General features: G+C 40.7%; 2 protein-coding genes across 5 annotated transcripts in view; one reads left to right on the top strand and one right to left on the bottom strand.

Moving 5' to 3' along the window:
• The first annotated feature begins 154 nt into the window (after positions 1-154).
• On the top strand, positions 155-16,675 carry LOC116722889 (uncharacterized). Of its 2 annotated transcripts, none has more exons than XM_032567274.1 (10): positions 155-323; positions 2,406-2,839; positions 2,916-3,050; positions 3,562-3,752; positions 4,950-5,105; positions 5,597-5,684; positions 5,887-6,092; positions 6,181-6,267; positions 14,783-14,861; positions 15,919-16,675. In XM_032567274.1, the coding sequence occupies exons 2-10, from the start codon at positions 2,419-2,421 to the stop codon at positions 16,158-16,160; spliced, it is 1,605 nt and encodes a 534-aa protein (XP_032423165.1). In that variant the 5' UTR covers positions 155-323; positions 2,406-2,418; the 3' UTR covers positions 16,161-16,675. The 2 variants fall into 2 exon arrangements, with proteins under 2 accessions (XP_032423165.1, XP_032423164.1); XM_032567273.1 differs by having other exon boundaries at positions 156-323; positions 3,544-3,752.
• fer1l6 (fer-1 like family member 6) overlaps positions 16,190-21,560 on the bottom strand; it is a 37,907-nt gene continuing 32,536 nt past the window's right edge. For all 3 annotated transcript variants that reach the window (XM_032567270.1, XM_032567272.1, XM_032567271.1), the window contains 7 exons: positions 19,820-19,908; positions 19,640-19,738; positions 19,006-19,126; positions 18,781-18,901; positions 18,549-18,706; positions 18,353-18,453; positions 16,190-17,224 (listed from right to left, as the gene is read on the bottom strand). In XM_032567270.1, the coding sequence (XP_032423161.1) occupies positions 17,044-17,224; positions 18,353-18,453; positions 18,549-18,706; positions 18,781-18,901; positions 19,006-19,126; positions 19,640-19,738; positions 19,820-19,908 (870 nt within the window). In that variant the 3' untranslated portion in view covers positions 16,190-17,043. The remainder of the gene's footprint in view (positions 17,225-18,352; positions 18,454-18,548; positions 18,707-18,780; positions 18,902-19,005; positions 19,127-19,639; positions 19,739-19,819; positions 19,909-21,560) is intronic.

Below are 21,560 nucleotides of genomic sequence, written 5' to 3'. Positions count from 1 at the left end.
AAAGAGGAAAAGGATGAGTGACGCTTTACTAGCTGGAGGGAAATGATCCGCAGGGAGGCGAGTAGATGTTACAATCTTGGTTCACGCTTCTTACCAGCTGGTGGCGGTAGTACATTATTAAGTTGTTACCACATACTTACATACCACAAGAAGAAAAACACAAGCGAGAAGAAGAATCTTTTGCATAACAGCTGATGCGTTGCTATATCATTTTTAAAAAGCTGTCTTTCATTTATTTACGATGTTTTTAGACTAAATAAATGTTAGTATAAGGCGGTGACTGATTAGAAGCGATAGAGCCTCTTGGTGTGAGAATATTGACGGTAAGTAAAGCTGTCGCCATTAGAAACAGAGGAAGCTTGTTTAGTTGTGAGGAGCTTTAACGTAAAGGAATTTGAAAAGAAGCTTTATTGATAGCTGCATATACATATTGGATTTTGTATCATGTTTAAGTCTGAGACTGCAAACATATTTAAGACTGCAGACTTAATATGTCTGCAGTCTTAAATATGTAGACTGTGTATTGCAAACATACTGCAAACTGTTTGCAGTTACAAACAGTTTGCAGTTACAAAGGCAGAAATAATGCCTTTGTAAAATAAGCGCAGACAGTATGAATTGTAAAGGTGGTTTTCTGACTGAATGTTGACGCTTCCGGGGCGCAGAAATTGATCGTTTCTCACCGAATTCAAATGACTGAAGGAGCAGCTCTCCATGTCAACATGCCTTTCAGAAACCTGTTAATTATCATTAACGAAAAACACCGGCTGCAATTATCCAAAAGCACAAATAATAAAGTTGTCAAGTATTTAACGTGAATCATAACTTTCTCTCAGTGTTTATTATTCAGAACTTTCTTCATTATGTAACAAACTATAGTCCCTTTCTGCCTGGATTTCTTTGTCGTAGTACACAAAATTATTTGCGTTTTTGCTTCCAGATACTAAGTTAGGTAGAGATTATTGATTTTATTATTGCACAAAAACAAATTTTGTTGAGAATCAAATTGGAGACATCGGGATCATTTGGAATATTTGATCGATAATGCTACGGTTAAATAATTACATTTCAACAAGTCTAATCCTTTGTGGTTCATCATACTATATTTCAAATACTGAAATACAGTATTTGAAATACAAATACTGTATTTAATTTTGTAATTTAATTACAAAAGTTTATTTAATTAGCTAATTAAAAGCAATTTAATTAGCTTTTGTAATTAAATTGCAACAAGTCTAATCCTTTGTAGGTCATCATACTGTATTTCAAATACTGATATAAATATTCTGTTAAAATTCAACGGGATACCATTCAGATTCTGACCACCAGATGGCATTAAAGAGTAAGCAATCTAAGTAAATAGAGATTTATTTTTAGAGCATTTTTCTTTGCAAGGTATTTTAAAATGCAAAATAAAGCTGATGTATATGACAACAATTACAAAGACCCTCAATGAATGCAGTCAGCAGTTTTCTGACTTCTGACTGAAGTTATCTGAATCAATAATCCTTACCAGTAATAGATGGGATTGGGTTTGTAATTTAATGATGAGCAAGGAAGCACCAATAAAAGAGCTGATGATTAAAATCAGCAAACAATTTATTAGTTACCTCTGGCTATTGAGCAGAAGATCAAACACCTAAAAATTGAGATTTATTTCAGTTCAATAAATACATTATAACTTTTTGCCTCATTTAAAAAGTAAAAGTTTTATTTTGATTAGAGTTGCTGGTTGGGAACAAGTACCTTGATGCGGAAATGGCAATAATCTTAATCTTAATTTTGCTCCCAATAGAAAGCCATTTTAAATATAGATGGTCATTTAAAAGATAAATTAAAACACCTGCTGAATTCTATAGAATAGTGATATCAATATTTTATATCAGGAAGATTGTGTGCAAATTGATCAGTTTTCAATATTATTTTTTTTTGCAAAATGATATGTTTTTGATAAGAACCATGCTCATTTGTCCTCAGAATGAGACCCTTTCTCACTTAGTGGAATCATTTCTAGATTTCTGAAATCTGCATATTTGTTTTCCGCTGTATAAATAGTGGGGATGCACTGATAAATCCGCCCTGATTTCTTAATTTTGGTTGATCGGCAGTCAAGCTCATACTTATTACATTGTTACTGATCTAATCTACCTTCATAAAGGTCTGAAAATCAGCCTCTGTCCCCTTTTGCTCTGCTGTAATAGAGGGCTGACTGGCTGACCTGCCCACCAGGTCACTTCTGTACTGGCTTTTTAAAGATTTGTTATCAGCCAGAAAGCTGCAGTCCCAATGAGTAGACAGCCACCAGGATTATCTCAGTTATTATTTTACTTTACATGCATTCATATTCATATTATTTTACCAATATAAAGATTTTCTTTCTCCTCTAAACTGCTGTTTACATGCAGGTAAATCTTTCAGATGGATGTGAGCATAGCCGTGTCTCTGATCCGGGGTCAGATGGGCACGGTGGTGGAGCGAGCAGTGAACACGGCGGTGGAGACTGTGCTGGCCGAGATGCTCAAAGTGGTTGGAGTGAAGTTTGAGGAACTGAAGGCTCAGGTGGTGGTGATGAAGAGAGATGTCATGGCGCTGCAGAGGGAGAAGGCCCTGAAGGAGAAGGAGAACGACAACATCCGAGCCAAGCTGCACTACACCGAGCTGAAGCTCAAGTACTACAGGCAGGGAGTGGAGGAGGAGCTGCAGCAGAGGGCATCAGCCTCCGCGCTGATCCGCGTCCAGCCGCCCGCCTTCACCCGCATGCAGAGGGGGAAGGCAGAGCTGCCTGTACCCCGTCCAGCTCACAAGTCTGCAGAGGAAGTACTGTTTAGCAGCAGCCAAGGTGTGAACATGTGAGGTGTGTATGTTTTGCCTCAGCGCCTTCAGAGTCTCATTGCTCGCTTCTGTTTTGTTCCCAGAATGCACCTCGTCAGATAGCACAAGCAGACGAGCAGTCAGAGTTTGCTGTCCTTCAGATGCGACGAGCTCCGACTCATCGGACCTGCTGCTTCCACTCACACTCACTGTGGGCGAGTCTGTGGACAGCAGCGCAGGTACAGCGCAGTAAATTGTCCCAGAACTTATTGCGATAAACGATAATATTGTTTTGAGACCATTTTCAAGTTGTGTACTAGAAATAATGGCATAGAAATGCAAGAACACGTTCTCAAGGATCAATAAACTTTAAATTCTAATGAATATCTAAACAGTAGAACTGGAAGACATTTGAAATATCCAAAATAAATAAAGAAAACCAAGAAGACCAAAACACCAGACTGAAGACTTTTATCATTCAGTTTTTGGTAAAAAGAGAGAGAAACGAGAAAAACAATAAATCAAGCAAGTGAAAATGATTGAGTTCTTTTCATTTATGATGTGATTAATTGATTTATTGTGACAGGCCTAGGCATAGGAGGTATATATGCTGCTGCTGCACACCGCTCTGCTGAACGATGCATTTCTCCACCTGTAGTTTCTCTGATGTGAGCTGAAGTTTGTCTAATGGTCAGACAGGATCTGGACTAAGACCTCTTGTTTCTTATGCAGTTTTATTTCATCACTCGGTGCATGATGGACCTCAGAGGGAGGATGTGGACCAGGTGGAATGGACCGTCACCATGCAGCCTACAACAGAACGATGTGCCGAGGCTCCTGATTCCATTAGGACCCTGACGTTGTTGTCAGGGCAACAGCCAGCGCCTGTCCCACTGTCCCCAGAGGTTGATAGCTCCATGCTGCCCTCTTTTGCTCCAGAGGTGACAGCACACATCCAGTAATTAGCTCATGTTTTGTTTTAAGCTGGACAGGAAAAGGTTTACCTTGGATTGAAACCAAATATTTACATCTACAAGAAGAGATGTGGCCTTTTTGAGGTTTTGCTAATAAGGTTTATATCAGTATAGGGTTACCATTATCTCTGTTTGGTAAACCAAAAATAATGAGAGAACATTTTTATGGTGTTTTCACACCCAATAGTCCAGTTGACTCAATTAGGGACCAAAATTGCAATATTTATTCTATTTTCAGCTGGAATGTCTCACCTTCTCACTGCATTGGGTCAAAAAAACAAACCTTTTGAGAAAACCTGTTCCCCTCCTTGCATGTGGTGGCGTTGCACCAAGAACCACTGAAAGAAGCGACATAAAAAACTCTGAAGAAGACTTCACCAAATACAAACAAGAATGGAGTAGATTTTAGCAGTTGTAGAATTTCTCCTTTGTCTTTGGTGAGAGACCATGACCCAATTCGCTCGCTAGCGCTAGCCTTGTGGTTTTGTTTTGGTTGTATTTACCCAGAATGCCCTGCTTCTTGCTATTGGTATTGGCTTCTTGCTATTGGAGCGGTTTCCGGTCCATTTGGCGTTAACACATTCATTTGAACAGAGTTCACTTAATCAAACCAAGACTGAAGTCTGAACTCTGGTCTTAACCAGAGTAATTTTCTTCAAACAAATGTACTCAACTAGGGAGTAGAAATGTACTCAATTACTATTACAATTTACTATAGTAAATGTAACTAAGTAAATGTAACATGTCACTGCCCAACTCTGATTCTAACTGATGTTGAACTGGAAAGTTTTAGGTGGATTTAATGTCAGTCAGCGAGAATAAAAGGTAGATTTTTTTTTTTTTTTACAGTGGATGATAATATCTGGTTTGAAATGTATTTGTTGCTTAGTGTTCGATAGTTTCAATAAATAAGAAAAACATTTACATAGCTCAAACCATTCTGACATTAATGTTGGGTAATTCAAAAAGAAAAGGCGCCACAAAATACCTGATTCAGTGTTGCAGGTGAGCTTTGTTTCATCTGAGTCTGAAGTGTTCTGCTTGGAACACCTGTGTGTTTGTCTTTGGTCATACTACTAAATTACAGTACATTATTCACAGAAATACTTAAGGATTCAAATTAGAACCTTGAAAATTTCCTCAGATGGTGCTGATTGTCTTCAGGTGAAGCAGGAGGTCCAGCTGTCACAAAAAGAAGAAGAGGAGGAAGAAGAAGAGGAGGTGATCTGTATTAAGGAGGAGCCAGCAGAGGAACAGGAAGTGATGGCCACCCTGCTGCTGGACTGCCAGGCGCAGCGCGGTCCACCCCCACAGCCAGAGGTGACCAGTAGTCCCTGCTCACTTATTTACTGTTGTGGAGGGAATACTTTCCAAATCCAAATTTACATACATTTACATTTACATACTGCGGCTGTAACACCGGCTGTGTTAGAAATCATTCTGCTTTGGTTTTTAGATTGACACAGTTACATTTTGTGATTCCGTGATCAAAATTTTCCTGTAACTTCACATGTAGTGCTGTTTGTAGGAACACTCCCATCACCTCACCAACTGCTACAAAGCTGTGGGAGGATGATGGGAGGAGATTATGGCATGTGGTAGAAGGACTAACTCCAATTCAAGGTTTGTCCCCTTGTGGTAACACTATGTACTGCAGTAGAAAGTAAATTTGGAAATAAATACCAACACCATACCTGGTGATGACGATGTCACCGCACATTAACACACAGACGTCCTCAGATGCAGTCCATCGTCACCAAAGTGAAAACCAGTCAATAGGATGTAGATTTTCTTTCTTTCTCCTCCTGCAGACCCAAAGGAGGGCGGCCGAGCCAACACGACCGTCAGCAGGTCAGATCCACCTGGGATCTGATTTCAGCCCAGCTGGATCCTGCATCTGTGAGTAGATCTCTGTGTGTGTGTTTTGATTAGATTAAATTTATTTATTATCAGTGCACAGTAAACAATACTACTGGAGTAAAAATCTCACATTACATCTACATTATCACATTATAAACATAATACTGGACTAGGCAGAAGTATGATCTGTAAAAAATAATCTTCCATAATGGAAGGAACAATGTTGTGTGTTCCCTCTCAGATACTCTTCCTCAGTTGGCCGGCTCCCTGCCTTCTGCTTCAGCCTTGCAGCCCAGCGGTCTGCCCCGGCAGGCGGTGCGGCCCTGGACCAAAGACCTGAGTCTGTACGAAGAATACAAACTGCGGCGGAACGAGCTGCGGAGGAGAAACCTGAACAGGCGGCGGGAGCTGGAGAAAAGCTTGCCTCAGCCGCTGCTGGCAGACCTGGTCAGTTAGCTTTTTAATCCTGGGACAAATATGGTTTTTATGCTCTGGAAACGTCGTACTGGATTATGATGAGGCTGTGTCGTTGAAGGTGCGTGAGCGTCGAGAGAAGACCAGGCTGAGGGTAGCCAGGTGGAGAGCCAAGAGGAAACTGCAGGCCTGTCTGAACCAGACTCAGGTTAGTCCAAACTGGCTTCTTACACTGTGGACACATCAGCCGTCCTGCACACAAACAAACTTCTAAATATGAATTTGTTTATACTGTTTCCAGATTTGGATGTAGGTGGAAAAATGTTTCCACACACAGTTTTCAAGCTAAATGATTTATCCCAGCTTCTCTCTGTGTAACTGGCCTGTTAGACAAAGGTTCCTCATTTAAACCTCGTCCACAATCTACGTTCTCTTTACACCATCAGTGCTCCGTGTGGCTGGGACCAGACCTGTTTAACGTATTACTGAAAATTACAAAATAAAAGCCTCAATATGCCCCTCAGGTTAATAATATTAGCCTGCATTATCTTTTTCTCTCAGGTTAGGGAACTGCCTTGCTCTATAAGGCAGTTCATTAGCATTAGCCTTTTAGCTTAAATAAGCTATTAGCTATTTTCCTGACTTATTAGCCATGTCTAGCATACTGAATGGAGGAAGTCAATTATAGACAACATCCTAGTGATGTCCCACATGCTACTGATAGCAATCACGCTAACATTAGCATTTTCGCTAATTTTAGCTGATACATTTACTTTATCATCCTGAATGGTGCATGTTCATGTTAGTCAACATTCTTGTGATTCTCCTCATACTATTGCAGCTTTCTTTAGCATTGATTCTGATTTTTAGCATAACGCTGGGTCCAAACCACGGGCACACTTTGGCAGGCCCCGGTTAAATTTCTTCAGGAATTTTCTAGTATTGTGTCTAATGTTTTCATTTCCGCAGCGTACAGAACAAATGTGTTGGAGTGGGTTGTTTACAACCCATCAAATATGGAGCGGCAGCATCATTTCTTTGGGATCATTCTTTATTCTTTACTTATGCTAACATGTAAAATTATTAAACCAAAATTATTTCTTTGTAGCTCTTCTCCAAGTAGGCAAAGTTTCTTGTCACATTTTACAACAACACCAGCAGCAAATGCCTGTAAGTTACATTTAATTTTACTTTTAAGATATTTTTAAGTCAAGTATGATTCAAACGTTTAAGCCTGATAGAATGATAAAAACCTACTTAAATTAATGGTTTTAATATACTATTGTCAATCTAAACGTAATATTTAACTATTAAAATCCCTGTTTTAACCCCCAGCCTCCTGAAATATAAACTTCTGACGTCCGTCATGATTAATCATTCGCCTCAAATGATTAAGTGACGCAGTTGCAAAGGGTTAATAGTTTGAGTTATTCAGAACTGATCTGACCATTTCCATAACAACGATCAGAAGCAAGACATTCCTGAGATTATGAATGCTTCCATCTCAAAGCATCAGGTATTCTACAAGCAACTCTTTGACTCTCAGCACAGTGTTTTTCAACGATTTTTAGGATGGAAGAGGTCTTGACCACCATGTTTTTTCCCCTGACTTTTGGGGCCAGATATTTGATCACCACAGGAGTGAGGAAAGTTTTTAACAAACTGCTTCCGGGAATCACTTTTGAAACAAGCAGCTATCGGGACGAATGCACAGAGTATGACGATTTTGATGCCATTCTTTTCAACCCTTCCCTGGCTGGGGAAGTTTGCTCAGAGAAACAACTTAGCTCTCAGGACGAGTGCAATATCGTCTCTGAGTATGATATTTTCGATTCGTATGTTTTTGATCTTTCTCCAGCTAGAAAGCAGCAAACTTCCCTGCCTGAGGATGTTTGCTGTGAGATTTCAGATGATAATATCCTTGATTTCCTTGAAGAGGATATTGTAGTAGGGAACAATTCCTCCAATTCCTCCATTTCCTCTGATTCCTCTGATTCCTCCGATTTTCATGATCAGGATTTCTCCTTATCAGGCTCTAGTGAGAGTTATCACATATTTCCGTCTGGAAAGACATCTTCTGCTTTCACAAAAAATGCCTTACAAGACAATAGCCATGTAGAGACCACGCTCCTGGGGAAAGATTTCTCAAATCTTTCTAAGAAGCAAACTTCTCCGGCTGGGGAAGTTTGCGGCAAGAAGGAAACAGTTGAGTCTGTCTCAACTTCTGCTCTAACAAAAGTGCCATTAGAAGACCGGACCAATGAAAAAAGATCTGTCCAAAGGGACAATTTCCCCTATCTTCGCCAATCTCCCAAGGTACAAAGACCAATCTTACCCGGATGCAACATCTGCAATGAAGAGCAAAGACGTCTCGCTGAAATTGGCAAACGACCGTGCAGACGTCAAGCTAAAACTTCTTGTTGTTTCTTATTTTGATTTTTAGTATGGCAATGCACTGCCACCTCAAAATTCCCCTTCAAAATAAAATACAGATAAACCAATACAGTAGAAGTTTTTTAGATTAAATTATTAAAACATATTCCTAACTTCTAGCCTTGGGCAGAACACTCCCCACCTGACATTATTGATGCCATTACTTTTTATGAGTCACTTCAGTCTCTAAGAGCATAACAACATCTGAGACGGGACGCAAATAAGTCTTAGAGATGCCCTGAGATGATGTCCTCACTTCCACCTTCCTGACTTTTCCGTCACTGCTTGGAAAAGTGGTTGTGACGATGGCCATTGTCCATTCGTTTCTGTGTGCTTGATTTTGCTTCAACAACACAATGTCACCTGGCTGAAGGTTGCGGTGCGATCTATGCCACTTGCGTCTTGATTGGAGGGTGTTGAGATATTCGTTCCTCCAGCGACTCCAAAACTCATTGGCGAGTGCCTGCACTTGCTTCCACTGGCTTTTGAGCATGTCTTTTCCACAAAAATCTCCTGGTGGAGAAGGAACGTCCTGGTTCTGGGTCAATATCATTGCAGGACATAGCAGGAATGGTGAGGAAGGATCCATTGAGATAGGAACCAAGGGTCTTGCATTGACTATAGAAGATGCTTCAGCCATTAGGGTACAAAGCACTTCATGTGTCAGACGGGTGTGTTTGTTCAGCAGGAGCATGGAATCCAGTATTCTGCAAGTCACAGAATACCCAATCATCTTTTCCCAGACACCACCCATGTGGGAGGCATGTGGGGGATTGAACTCCCATGTACAACTGTTAGTGTGAAGATAGCTGCCAATGTTGGGAGGGTTTTTGCTTGTTTGTGTCATACCAAGCTCCACACTTGCTGCAATGAAGTTGGTGCCCCATCTGGTCGCATTTGTTTTGCTGGACCTCGTACTGCAAAGAATCTGTGTATTGCGTTTATGCAGCTGCAAGTGTCCATAGATTCAATGACTTCAATATGTACACCTCTTGTGGCCATACACGTAAAAAGTATTGCCCACCTCTTACTTTGTGCTGCTCCTCCTCGTGTGTGTCGAGTGACCACTGACCAGGGGCCGAACACGTCCAACCCGACATATAAAAATGGAGGGCAAGTGTTGAGTCTCTCAGGTGGAAGATCTGCCATCTTTTGAGTCTCTAATTTTCCCCTGAGTTTCTTGCCTGTTATGCAATGGTGGATAACAGATGAGACCAGTCTTTTGCATCCTACAATCTACAGACCGGCTTGCCTAACCGCACTTTCTGTGAACTGCCTTCCTTGATGCACAACCATGGCATGATAGTGCAGGACAAGCAACTTTGACACATAATGTTTGCTTGGGAGAATGATTGGATTCTTGGATTCTGGGTCCAATGAAGCATGTTTGAGGCGACCTCCAACTTTTACGAGGCCTTCATCCATATAGGGGTCAAGAGTTATAATGGAGCTTGAGCTCTGGACAGTTTGATTGGCTTGGAGAGAAGTGTATTCGTCAGGAAAAGCATCCTTCTGAACAGACTGGAGAATGAGATTACTGGCAGCATTCAGCTCCTTTGGAGAGTGAGGCTGTCTACATTCATGCCAGCCCCTTCATGAAGGGTTTGACGCATTGCTTGATGAGTGAGAACGAACTTGGTGAATTAAGAAGGCACTGGCACGTACCAGTGATTTCCATTTTGGGAAGCGTTGGAAGCGTTCTGGTGTGAGTCCATTCTCTTGAACCTGCGTGGTGAAAGTAGAAACTTGTCGGATTTCAGCATCCATGTCAGGTTTGATCAACTCGAAAGACTCATGTGTTTCTGGTTCAGGTAGTTTGTAAAGAAAGTCTGGTCCTTTAAACCACCTTGTGTCCATGAGCTGGGGTGCAGGTATTGACCTGGTAGCTAGATTGGCTGGGTTCTGCCCTGATGTGACATAGTGCCACTGCTCAGGGGATGTAGACTGGTGTATTCTGTGAACTCGATTATGTATATAGACATAAAAGCGCTTTGCATCATTGCACACGTACCCAAGAACCACTTTGCTGTCACAGTAGAATTTAACAGTGTTTGGTTTGTGGTCATGCTCTTCCAGAATGAGCTCTGCTATCTCCACTCCTAGAACTGCTCCACAGAGTTCCAGGCAAGGTATTGTAGGTTCTGGTTGTGGTGAAAGTTTTGCCTTTCCAACCAAAACAAATCCAACCTCACACTGTCCCTCTGCATTGACTGTTTTCAAGTATGCTACTGCTGCAATAGCCCAGCTTGAAGCGTCACAAAAAACACACAATTCAGTGTAAGTGGACTTGGAAAGGGATCCTGGCACATAATAGCGTGGCACTCTCAGGCTGCTCAGGTCTTGGAGGGATAATTTCCATGTTTCCCATGTGTCCATTTTGTCTGCAGGGAGAGGAGCATCCCAGTTTTCAACTCCATTTGAGAGTTCACGTAGCAAAAGCCTGCCTTTTATTGTGACTGGAGATGCAAGTCCCAAGGGGTCGAAGATACTGTTAATTACTGAGAGAACCCTGCGGCGGTTGTAGGGTTTGTCATTAACAGCTACCTTGAATGTGAATGAGTCAGTGTTTATGTCCCAGCACATTCCTAGGCTTCTCTGATCTGGTAGTGGGTCATCACCAAGACTCAAATCTTTGATGCCAGAGGCCAGATCTTCTGATTTGAAGGCTTGCATGACTCAGACACTGTTTGAGGCAATTTTGTGGAGCTTGAGGTTGGACTCAGCCAAGGAGTCACATGTTCGCTTGAGCAGGTTGATGGCTGCTGATTCAGTGGGAAGCGAAATCAATCCATTATCCACGTAGAAGTGTCTCTCAACGAAGTGTCTCATATATGTTCCAAACTTTGTCTCGCCTTTCTGAATGGCTCTTCGTAGGCAATAGATGGCTACCGCCGGTGACGGGCTGTTACCAAAAACATGCACCCGCATACGGTACTCCTGGACCTCCTTTGACAAGTCATTGTCCTTATGCCACAAAAACCTCAAATAATCTCTGTGGTCTGGTGAGACGAGAAATCCGTAAAACATTTGCTGGATGTCAGCAGTGGCTGCAACGAGCTCATTCCTAAACCAAATCAGCACACCAAGGAGGGCATTATTAAGATCTGGGCCCGTTAGCAGTACGGAGTTGAGTGACACACCACACTGCTCTGCACTAGAGTCGAAAACAACCCGTATCTGACTGGGCTTCTGGGGATGGTATACCCTGAAAATGGGAAGGTACCAGCATTCAGTGTTGTCGACGGTGGGTGAAGCGATCTCTGCATGATGGTTCTTGAACAGCTTGTCCATAAACTCTGAGAACTGTTCATTCATTTGGGGTTTGTTGTTTAGGTTACGTCTCAGTTACCTGAGTCTAGACAGTCTTGATCTCTGTCATTTGGAAGTGGCCAGCGAGGGGACTTGAACGGTAAAGGAGCAACCCAGTTGTTGTTTTCATCCTGATGAACTTCCTTTTCCATTATCCATAGGAATGTTTCATCCTCCAAGGATAGGGCACGCTGGTTGTCAGTCTCTGTGCGCTCAAAAATTTTCTCTCCAAGCTTTTCTTCTGCTGCATGAAGTTTTGAGCAGTGTTTAACCAAGTTATTCTTGTGCTCCCAGCCGTAGCATGGTTTTTCTTTGAGGCTGATGCTGTTAGGACAAGGAGTGAATTTGAGATGGACGTCGGTTGGACAGAATGTGCGTTTTGTAGACGTTGACAGTTGGCTTATGAGCGTTGAGGCATACTTCCCCCACAATTACCCAACCCAGATCCAGACACTGGGCAAAGGGAGCGCTGGGGGGTCCATTTACTTGTTTTCGGGATCGTAACAGATTCAGTTTCAAACCCACGGTGACTCACGTCTCCACCTCTCCCACCAGTCAGTTCTTTATCTCTCAGTCATTCCAAACCTTTCATCGTCCCAACAATTTTACTCTGATCAACTCTTTCTTATCTCGATTTCTGTCACCCTTTAATTCCTCTAGTTGGGGCCTGCCCATAGCAATGCATGAGGAGAGCAGTGACTGACTTCTTCCATCACCGTTAATGCGGCTCGTACCGCTGCGTCCCCACCCACAAAAGTGGTATCAAAATGTGCGGCTCGATGCCGGGAGGGGAGCTATTACTTTTGGTGGCAATCGGAGTTACGATGGCGACATAAAAAGCGAAAAACGTGCAAAATTTCCAACTGCCGAAACGCAGAGTGTAACTGACACCAACTGCCGCTGCGTTAGTGTGAAATGAAGTGTATTTTTGACCCCAAAACAATTTTGAAATCGCCGTCACGCCCACAAATATCGTACTATCGATATCAAATTCCGTCATGACATTGATACGCATGCCTGCTCCGGTAAAATGTTTTCGAAATTTCTCTAGGTCTTACGGTTTTCTGACGAGGTGCTTCAGAGCAAAATCACACACCAGGGTAACTGACAGATCTCACTGATTCACTTCCATGTATTTCTGAAAAATTTCAGACCTCGGCGCACAACATTTTTGTCTCATCACTGTTATTACTCTGAGTGAGGTAGAGATATGAATCGCAGGACTATCGGAGACGACAAATAGCCCTCTAATACCCTTCAAACGATTTTCGAATATGTATCACGGTTCCCGAATGGGAAACAGTTGTTTGGACTGCTTTTTTCAGTCAAACTGGCTGGCTCAAACACATAGAATTCTGTCAGCTAATTCTGTCAATTAGTATTTCTAACTGCTCCTCTTACTGTGCACTTCTCCGTTGTCTGCAGTAGATGTAGAAACAGCAGCGAGGTTTGGTTTTCTACCGTTGAGTCTCAATAAATTAGACAGACATGCTTCATTACCATAGCAACAGAACAAGGAGCAGGGCAGAGCGGCTGATTAGGACTACAAAAACGCATCACTATAGTTCTAACTAGGACAGAACTACAACATGGCAGAACTGTCAGTTACTACAGAGGAATGAGCCTGCCTTTAGAATTACTTGTGTTTTGTGTGTAACAATGGTTGATTAAAATCAGTTATAAAATGCCCAAGGTTAGTGTGGCCATTTAAAATTAAGCTTAATGAAAATTTCAAAATAAAAGCCTTGACATTTTCTACATCAGGTAATTGCTGTTTTGGAAATTATATAACTGATTTTAACCAACCAGTGTTACTCATGGGATTAGTTTGGACATTTAAAATGAAGCTTACTTAAAATTTCTAAATAAAAGCCTTAATACTCCCCCCTGGTTAATGCACCGCCATAGGCGGTGCAATAATATTAGCCTGTATTATCTTTCTCTCTTAGGTCAAGTGCATTAGTATTAGCCTTTTCCCTAAAATAAGCTTTTAGCTATTTTTCTTACATATTAGCCATGTTTACATCACTGAATGTAGGAAGGGTAGGGTTAGGGTTAGGGTTAGGGTAGGGTAGGGTAGGGTTAGGGTTAGGGTTAGTCAATCTAAGAAAACATTCTAATGATGCCCCACATGCTACTGACAGCATTTAGGCCTACATTAGCATTTGGCTAATTTTAGCTTATACACTAATTTCAACATACTGAATGGTGCAAGCCCAGGTTCATCAACATGCTTGTTACTCTTCACGTGCTATTGATTACATTACAACTTTCTTTAGCATTGATGCTAATTTTTAGCATGAGAACGCTGGGTCCAAACTGACGGGCACACTTTGGCAGGCCCCGGTTAAATTTCTTCAGGAATTTTCTAGTTGATGTATTAGACCTCTTAAACTGAGACCTGATCCATAATAATGCTGTGGGCTGGGATGATCATAAAATTGGCTGCCAGTTCTCTGATAGATGTTGTCTCAAAGATTATTATGTGTCCCTAACATTTATTTGATTTTTATCAAACTTTAAAAGCCCCATCAAAGTACAGGCTCTATTGATTTAAAGGAGCATTAAAAAAAAGATATTCCACCTACTGACGCTGTATTGCCGATTGATTGGTTCCAGTCTGGATAGTTAGTTGCTGCTTCTCCTGTCATTCCTACAGAGAACAACAAACAGATATTTGGACATTGAATCATTTCACCAATTTCTCTTTCATGATGTCTAACTTCAAGCTTTGAAAATTCTTCAATAAAGAACAACTTGTGGTAAACACATTAATATCCATACTGTTCTAAATTGTTCTCATAAGCTGTATCGTTACAGGTTATGGCATTTTGCAGAATAGTGTTTCACAGTATTGTGTAAAAGTAAAAAAAAAAAAAAAAAGCAAAAACATTTATTGCTGGGGCAGTGCTAATTTTTTTTCTCAACAGAAAATGCGAATCAAGATGCAATAATAATTCCATGTTTTGTTCCTTTGTCAGGCTCCAGGGGGCGCTGCCGTTGTCTCTCAGGCTGGTGTTTCTGTCAGCAGGCAGCATCAGCAGCATGGCACTCCATGTGGTAAGATAAGACATGATTACACAGTAAGCTTGGAAAGCAGCTTTTATTGCAGATACAGAAGAAGCAGTCTATTTATAATAGGGCCATATTAATGCTTTTTTATTAATGCACTTAGATCATAATTTTAAATATTTGTCAATATTTACTGACATAACAAATGAACAAATCAGTCCTTTTAGGATTGTGTTTGTGATTTTTTTATTTATTTTTTGCTATTAAAATCAATGTTTTTATGGTGCTACTACAGAAATATTTGCAAAGAATTTTGCCATATTTTTTGCTCATTAAGCCCCTTTCAAAACCTACACACAGAGAGAAGAAAAAGAAAACATAGGAGATCATTCTCAGCATTGAGTTGTTTCATAAATTCCCAAATATTAAGTTGATATTGAGACAATGAGACAAAGTAAATACTTGAATATTGAAAAGGCAAGAATGTCGTAAAAATCTAAAAAATCACAAGAATTTAGTCTGGGATATTCTCAAACTAACTTTTACATGGAAAACCTTTAGGAACGCTGTAAAGTCACAGCAACAGCCTTGAAAAGTATGTCTGTGTAATAAAATTGATTTCATTTGGTGACTTTTTTATCCCATAGATAGAACATCACTTAAAAAACCCTATAAGCTGTTTCTTTAAGTACATGTCCATGCATGCCAATTACCAGTTAAATGTTACCTGTGACAGTAAGTCAGAGATGAACTGAGAGATGATATTAACATATTATTCAAGGATTGTAACTACAACAAAACTCTCAAAAACCTTTTATCTCTTCCTGCTAGTATTTACAGTTACTGTATATAAAACTTTATGATGTCAAGCAGATCCGGAGTCAAGTAAAATGGATAATTTGAACATAGTTCTAACATATAATAGATATAAATTTAGCAAGCAAATTAGTAATGGCAGAAAAGTGATCACTAATGGAACAAGCTGCACCACTTTGGCTGCTTTAGGAGCAGAAGCAGTTTGGTGACATTTGTCTGCCTGATTGTTCTCTGAAAATTCTGTCCTTGTGAAGCATTGAACACACATCGGTCTCATCTTGTGTTTCAGCTTCCAACAACCAGCAGAGACAGAACTCATCATCTCCTCACACCAGCAGCTTCCTCAGCACCGTTTCTGGAAACTCCATTCCTGCCGTCCTGCCGGCCGTTCCTTCCTCCTCTCTGATCCTGCGGGGCCCTAACGTGTCCCCGCACGAGCACACTGTGACATCATCTTCTTCCTCTTCCTATGATCAAATCAGCCAGTCGCCGCGGGCCATGTTACTGACAGATGTTCATATTTCACAGTGAACTTCATGTAAAACACAGCAGAGTCAGCATGCTAGCATGGAGTTTATTTTAGAGCAAAAAGCACCTTAACCACGTACAAAACGAAAGAATAAAGCACAGGTTCTAAAACGCTTCTCTACAGGCACAATCTGTGATTCAAAGCATGTTAAATCATTAGATGAACATGTTCTTAATCAGTTTTTTTTTACACAATACAGAGAATCTTGGGTTGCATTACTCAAAGCATCACTAATGTTACTCTACATCAGGGATGCTCAACTCCAGTCCTCCAGAGCTACCAGGATGCAACTTTCCCTGCTCCAACACACCTGAGTCAAATCAATGTCTCGTTACCAGGCCTGTTCAGAGCTGAATGACTGTTGGTGAGGAAATTCAGCCATTTGATTGAGGTCTGTTGAAGTAAGGATACATCTAAAAGTTGCAGGACGGTGGCTCTAGAGGACTGGCCCCCTGCTCTACATGCTTAGTGTTGATGTAATAAAAAGTTAATTCCAATAAATATTGTTTTCCTCCAACTATGTGCTCTTTGTTCATTTCAAAAGCTTTCCCAGTGCAAACCAGTGTTATTATTATTACTCCCTGCAATGTGGAGTTAGTTTGTACAAAACATGGAGTCAGAACACAAAAAAGCAGGGCTCATTCATTTTACCTGAGCCAGCAAAATGTTTTCCACTTTTCCTCCATGACGGCTCCTTGTCATGATACTCTGAAGGTTCTGTTCTGTTCTGGCCTCAGTTGTCTGCTAAACTACATCAGCACTCAAGCAGGTTTTTGCCTCTGGGTGTTTGAGACATCCGTTTAAATTTTTACATCACACAAATCAGACTGACGGGGCTGAATATTTGTCTATAGCTTCTCCAAGTAAATGTATTTTGAGTCAGTGTTATCCGTTGATAATCTTCTGAGAGATGGCTCCTGGCAGGGTGTAGAAAAGCAGGGCCAGGAACAGCACAGTGATCAGCAGGACCAGGGCGATGATGATGTACTTCTTGTAGTTGCGCCACACCAGGTGGAAAAAACACTTGAAAGGGTTGACAAACCAGGAGAAGGACGTGTCGGGACGGCTGGAGGACAAACACACTTGGTTTAGTGGTTAGTATTTCTAACTGCTCCTCTTACTGTGCACTTCTTCGTTGCCTACAGTAGATGTAGAAACAGCAGCGAGGTTTGATTTTCTACCGTAGAATCTCAATAAATTAGAAGGACATCAAACAGTTAATTGGCTGCTGACTGATGACTTGAGCTGGTGGTTTCATAGCACAAAAGTGGCAGAGAAAGTTTCAAAATTGTTTTAAGCAATTAGGCTTTACAAAGCTCAAGTCTGAGTTACTGAATTCTAATTTATTCTGTACTCACTTATAGTTTATTTATAGATTACATATTTGCATGTGCATGCCTTTTATTAATTTACATTCAGTCATATATATATATATATATATATATATATATATATATATATATATATATATATATATATATATAGATATATATATATCTATATATCTATATATATATATATATATACTGTATATTTTATGAACTATGTCTTATGGTTATATTAATACCTTAGATGGAGCACCTTGTCGACAAATAAGCAATTTCCACTTGGGGATCAATAAAGTATATTCTATTCTATAAAAGCAGCAGAGGTTTGTTGTTGCAGATTACAAGTAATCCAGGACATAATCCTAAATATTCCAATAGAAGGAAAATTGACTTCTTGCTTGTTGAAGACATTTCACCTCATCCAAAATGTTTCTCCAGTTCTAATAATTTTAATAAGCATCTTGGTGCAATTATTATATTATTATATTTTAGTCTTGACAGGATTACAAACTCAAATGGTTTGGGGTCAGTTTTACAGACACTTGCTGAACCATCTAACAGTCAATCCCACTAAAGGTCACCTGAAGCAGTAGGCAGCTTCAGCAGTACCTGACAAAGTTCAACACGGGGTTGGTAGTTTGAGTCTGCTTTTTGGTCTGTGAGTGTTTCCAATCTTGTATCCTTCAGATAAAAAACTAAACTTGTATGTATTGTATTGTAGAATGCTTAGCTGTTTTTGTATTTAAATGTCCTAACCCTAACCCTTTACAGGCAAAAATGTAACTATTAAGTATTTTTTTTAGTTTTGCCAAATTCTCAAACCCAGTTTAGCAGAACAAGCTCAAGGCCTTCATTATTACTCTTACTTTGGTTTGGGCAGTGGCTCCGGCTCCTTCCGCGCTTTGCCAACAGGATTCTTCTCAGCCTCTTCAGCTGTCACCAGGTGGAACTCTGCCTCCACTTTTCCCTGCAGTTTTTCCAAGTAAATGGTGAGCAGTTCTGGACTGTCTGTTGGTTTCTGTGGTTGTGTGTGTGTGTGTGTGTGTGTGTGTGAGTGGGTACCGTGAGCTCTCCAGACTTGCTGAAAGGCCACCAGCCTCGAGCTCTCTTCTGCTGGAAGATGGAGATTCTGTCTGTCACTTCTGTCATCATGTCAGCCTTACATGATTTGGCTGTTTTTGCTCCACGGGGAAATGCATGGAGGTCCAACTCCAGCGTGCCTTGAACGCACACAACCAAACACATGAAACACGCAGACACCCACACACGTGGAGAAATGGTCATACACACCCACCTAGGAAGTCATCAGAGGAGAGTGTTTCAAAATCCCAGACCTGCAGGATGAGGATGGCAGGAAGCTTCTGCTCTGTTTTATCTAGAGAGAAGATGTGATCTCTCTTCTTCACCACCACCACCTGAGGAAGAAAGGAGGTCCAGACCTCTCGTCCATTTAATACCCCACAACTCCTGGTATAAAACATCATCATCCGTGTCCCGTCATGGTTTGTTATGTGTGTACCTTTTCAGCAGGCAGATAGCTAAAGGGAAACACAAAGCGCCAGTTGAAGTTTCCCTCTCCAGTCAGAGAGTTGTAGTGGACATCAGTTTCCTGGCGGTCATCTTCCAAACCTTTCAGCCAGCTGCACAGAAAGAGAGAGAAGCTGGGCTCAGGATCAGTAGTTCTGAAAGAAAACTAACAGAATTTATTGAGAATTAGAAAAATACATAAAGCCATGTATGAAAAAGGGTTATACAGGACTCAGAATTTAAAAATGTTTTCAAAGTCTGTCCTGTTACCAATGTATGTGGTTGATATGTGTAAAGTGGAAATGATTTGAACCAAGCAATTGTTGCAAGTTGAATAAGCAACCTAAAAACGTTACCATGGAGAAAATCATTTTGGTCTCTTAAGTGCAATAAAGGAAAATGCAAAGTTCTAAAATCTTAACAGCTGATGACCCCAACATGACTGTGAGGGAGACCGGAGCTTCGGGAGTTTCATGTATTTTTATCCAGAGGGAGAAGAAATGTTCTTCAGTTTATCAGCTTCCTTCTATATCAGGATATTTTGTAGAAAGAAAGTTGCTCAACAGGGATTTAGGAAACAAATTGTGCAAAATAAAGTGATGCAGGGGGAGATGATATGTTTGTACCCTTTGATGTAGATGTCGCTGGACTGTTGACCGGTCAGGAAGTTACTGTCTTCCAGAATCACATCTTCTGTATTCCAGATGATGATTCGCAGTTCGTACCTGTTAACAGATTAATGGGTTACCTTCCCCATCCCCAACCCCTCTGACCAGGTTTGGTGTTAGAAAACAGTCAAAGTTCACCCTTTTGGTTTTCTTGGAGAAATGTCCACTGGGGGTCCTGGATGTGGTAAGTCCATTGGGAACATGTCCACCCACATCTGGACCTGACCCTGCACACACAAACACAAACAGAGAGCTTCGTTTGCTGCACACTTGAAAGTTTTTATGACCAAGTCACAGAACCTTAATTGGTTTTAACTCTGAGCTTTAACTAGACCTTCTTTTTTGAGCCACAGAGGTGGACTTTCTTTTGATCATTGTCCTGCTTCATAACCTAAGGCTGCCTGACCCTGTAATCACTGAGATTCTATTGAAGGACGTACTGCTAGAGAGCAGAATTCAACAGTTTAAGGAAAGTCCTCCAAGTCTAAACAAAGCAAAGTTTCCACAGACCAATGATGGCAATGATGATTGGCAGAAAGTGCTCCATCGGCTCTCTACTCAGCTTCTTGTCCGTCTCTGATACATCTGATGACTGTAAAGTCATCTGAGTAGTTCTGCAGATGAAGAGACTTGTCTTGTACTGAAAGTCTGGAGTGAAAAGGAGTGGGGAAAGTACAGAACCATGTGGTGCTCCAGTTCCAATGGCTATCTGGTCAGACAACAACTGAGGTCTGTTTATCAGATACTCATTGATCCAGGGTATTTTTGGGTTTCTGACTCAGTAAATTGGGATGAGTTGTGTTGAATTTACAGGAGAAAAAAACTCCATTATGGTTAAGCTTTCATAGGTGCTGGAATAAGAGCAAATGTCTTACACAGCAATAGACCCTTCTTCTGCAGGCTAGTAGCAATTAGTTGTTATAATAGCAACTAGGGACTGGCTGACACGGTCTGGACCTGCTACCTTATTCCAGTTTCAAACATCCATTTCTTTCTGTAATATTATAAAGAGTGGAATTTTTAGAGCTGTAGTACTTCAAAAATGTTTTTTTTTTCAGTCTAGTTGCAAAGATTGTCACATAAATTACCCATTTAAACATGTTTATTAAACATTTTTCAGCAATCGGCCAATTACAGTCACACAGTGCATCACGTAGTTTTAGACCTCACAGCTCCATTTGACTCAGTAGCTCAGATCATTACAACGTCCCAATCAGGAGCAAAACAATGTCCACATTCTCTCTCTAGTTGATGGTTTACTTTATGCTACAGTTTCTTCTTCTGATGTTTTGTTTCTTTTGAAGTGCTACGGGGCTCCACCATTTTTGGTCCCATCATTTTCCCTTTGCACGCTGAGTATGGCTAAATTACACTCAGATGTACTTATAACTGTAACAACTGAAACCACAAGTGTTCATTTTCTGTTTAATAAACTGTTTCTCTTAATCTGAAGAAAAGTCTGATGGCATAAACAATGATGGTTGATGCATGACGTCCAGGTTGAGAAGCACATTAGTGCAGAAATGATACATAGTTTCCATAAATGCATTCTTTTATCTCAGTTGAAATCCTTTTTTCCCACTTTTCAAACCAATCTAACTTGTCCATTGTACTTTAAACTATTGGTGCTGGCGAGACAGCAGGACTATTGCTGACTGAATATTTTTGCCTTTTTGAATAGAATCTTTTGTTTGTTTTAATTTTTTGTTGCAGCAACTGTTTTTGCATAAAGTGAATAGCAAATATTTATTTAGATTCTTCACATTTTGTCACATTACAACCACAAATCACTGTATTTTATGCGATAGACCAAAACAAGGTAGTGCTTAATTGTGAAGTGGAAGGAAAATGGTGGTTGTAATATCAAGATATGTTGAAA

Source organism: Xiphophorus hellerii, chromosome 7 (assembly GCF_003331165.1).
Source record: "Xiphophorus hellerii strain 12219 chromosome 7, Xiphophorus_hellerii-4.1, whole genome shotgun sequence".
In the NCBI taxonomy this organism is placed as follows: Eukaryota; Metazoa; Chordata; class Actinopteri; order Cyprinodontiformes; family Poeciliidae; genus Xiphophorus; species Xiphophorus hellerii.
The sequence above is the reverse complement of the archived record's forward strand: the minus strand, read 5'-3'. Positions and strand labels throughout refer to the sequence as shown.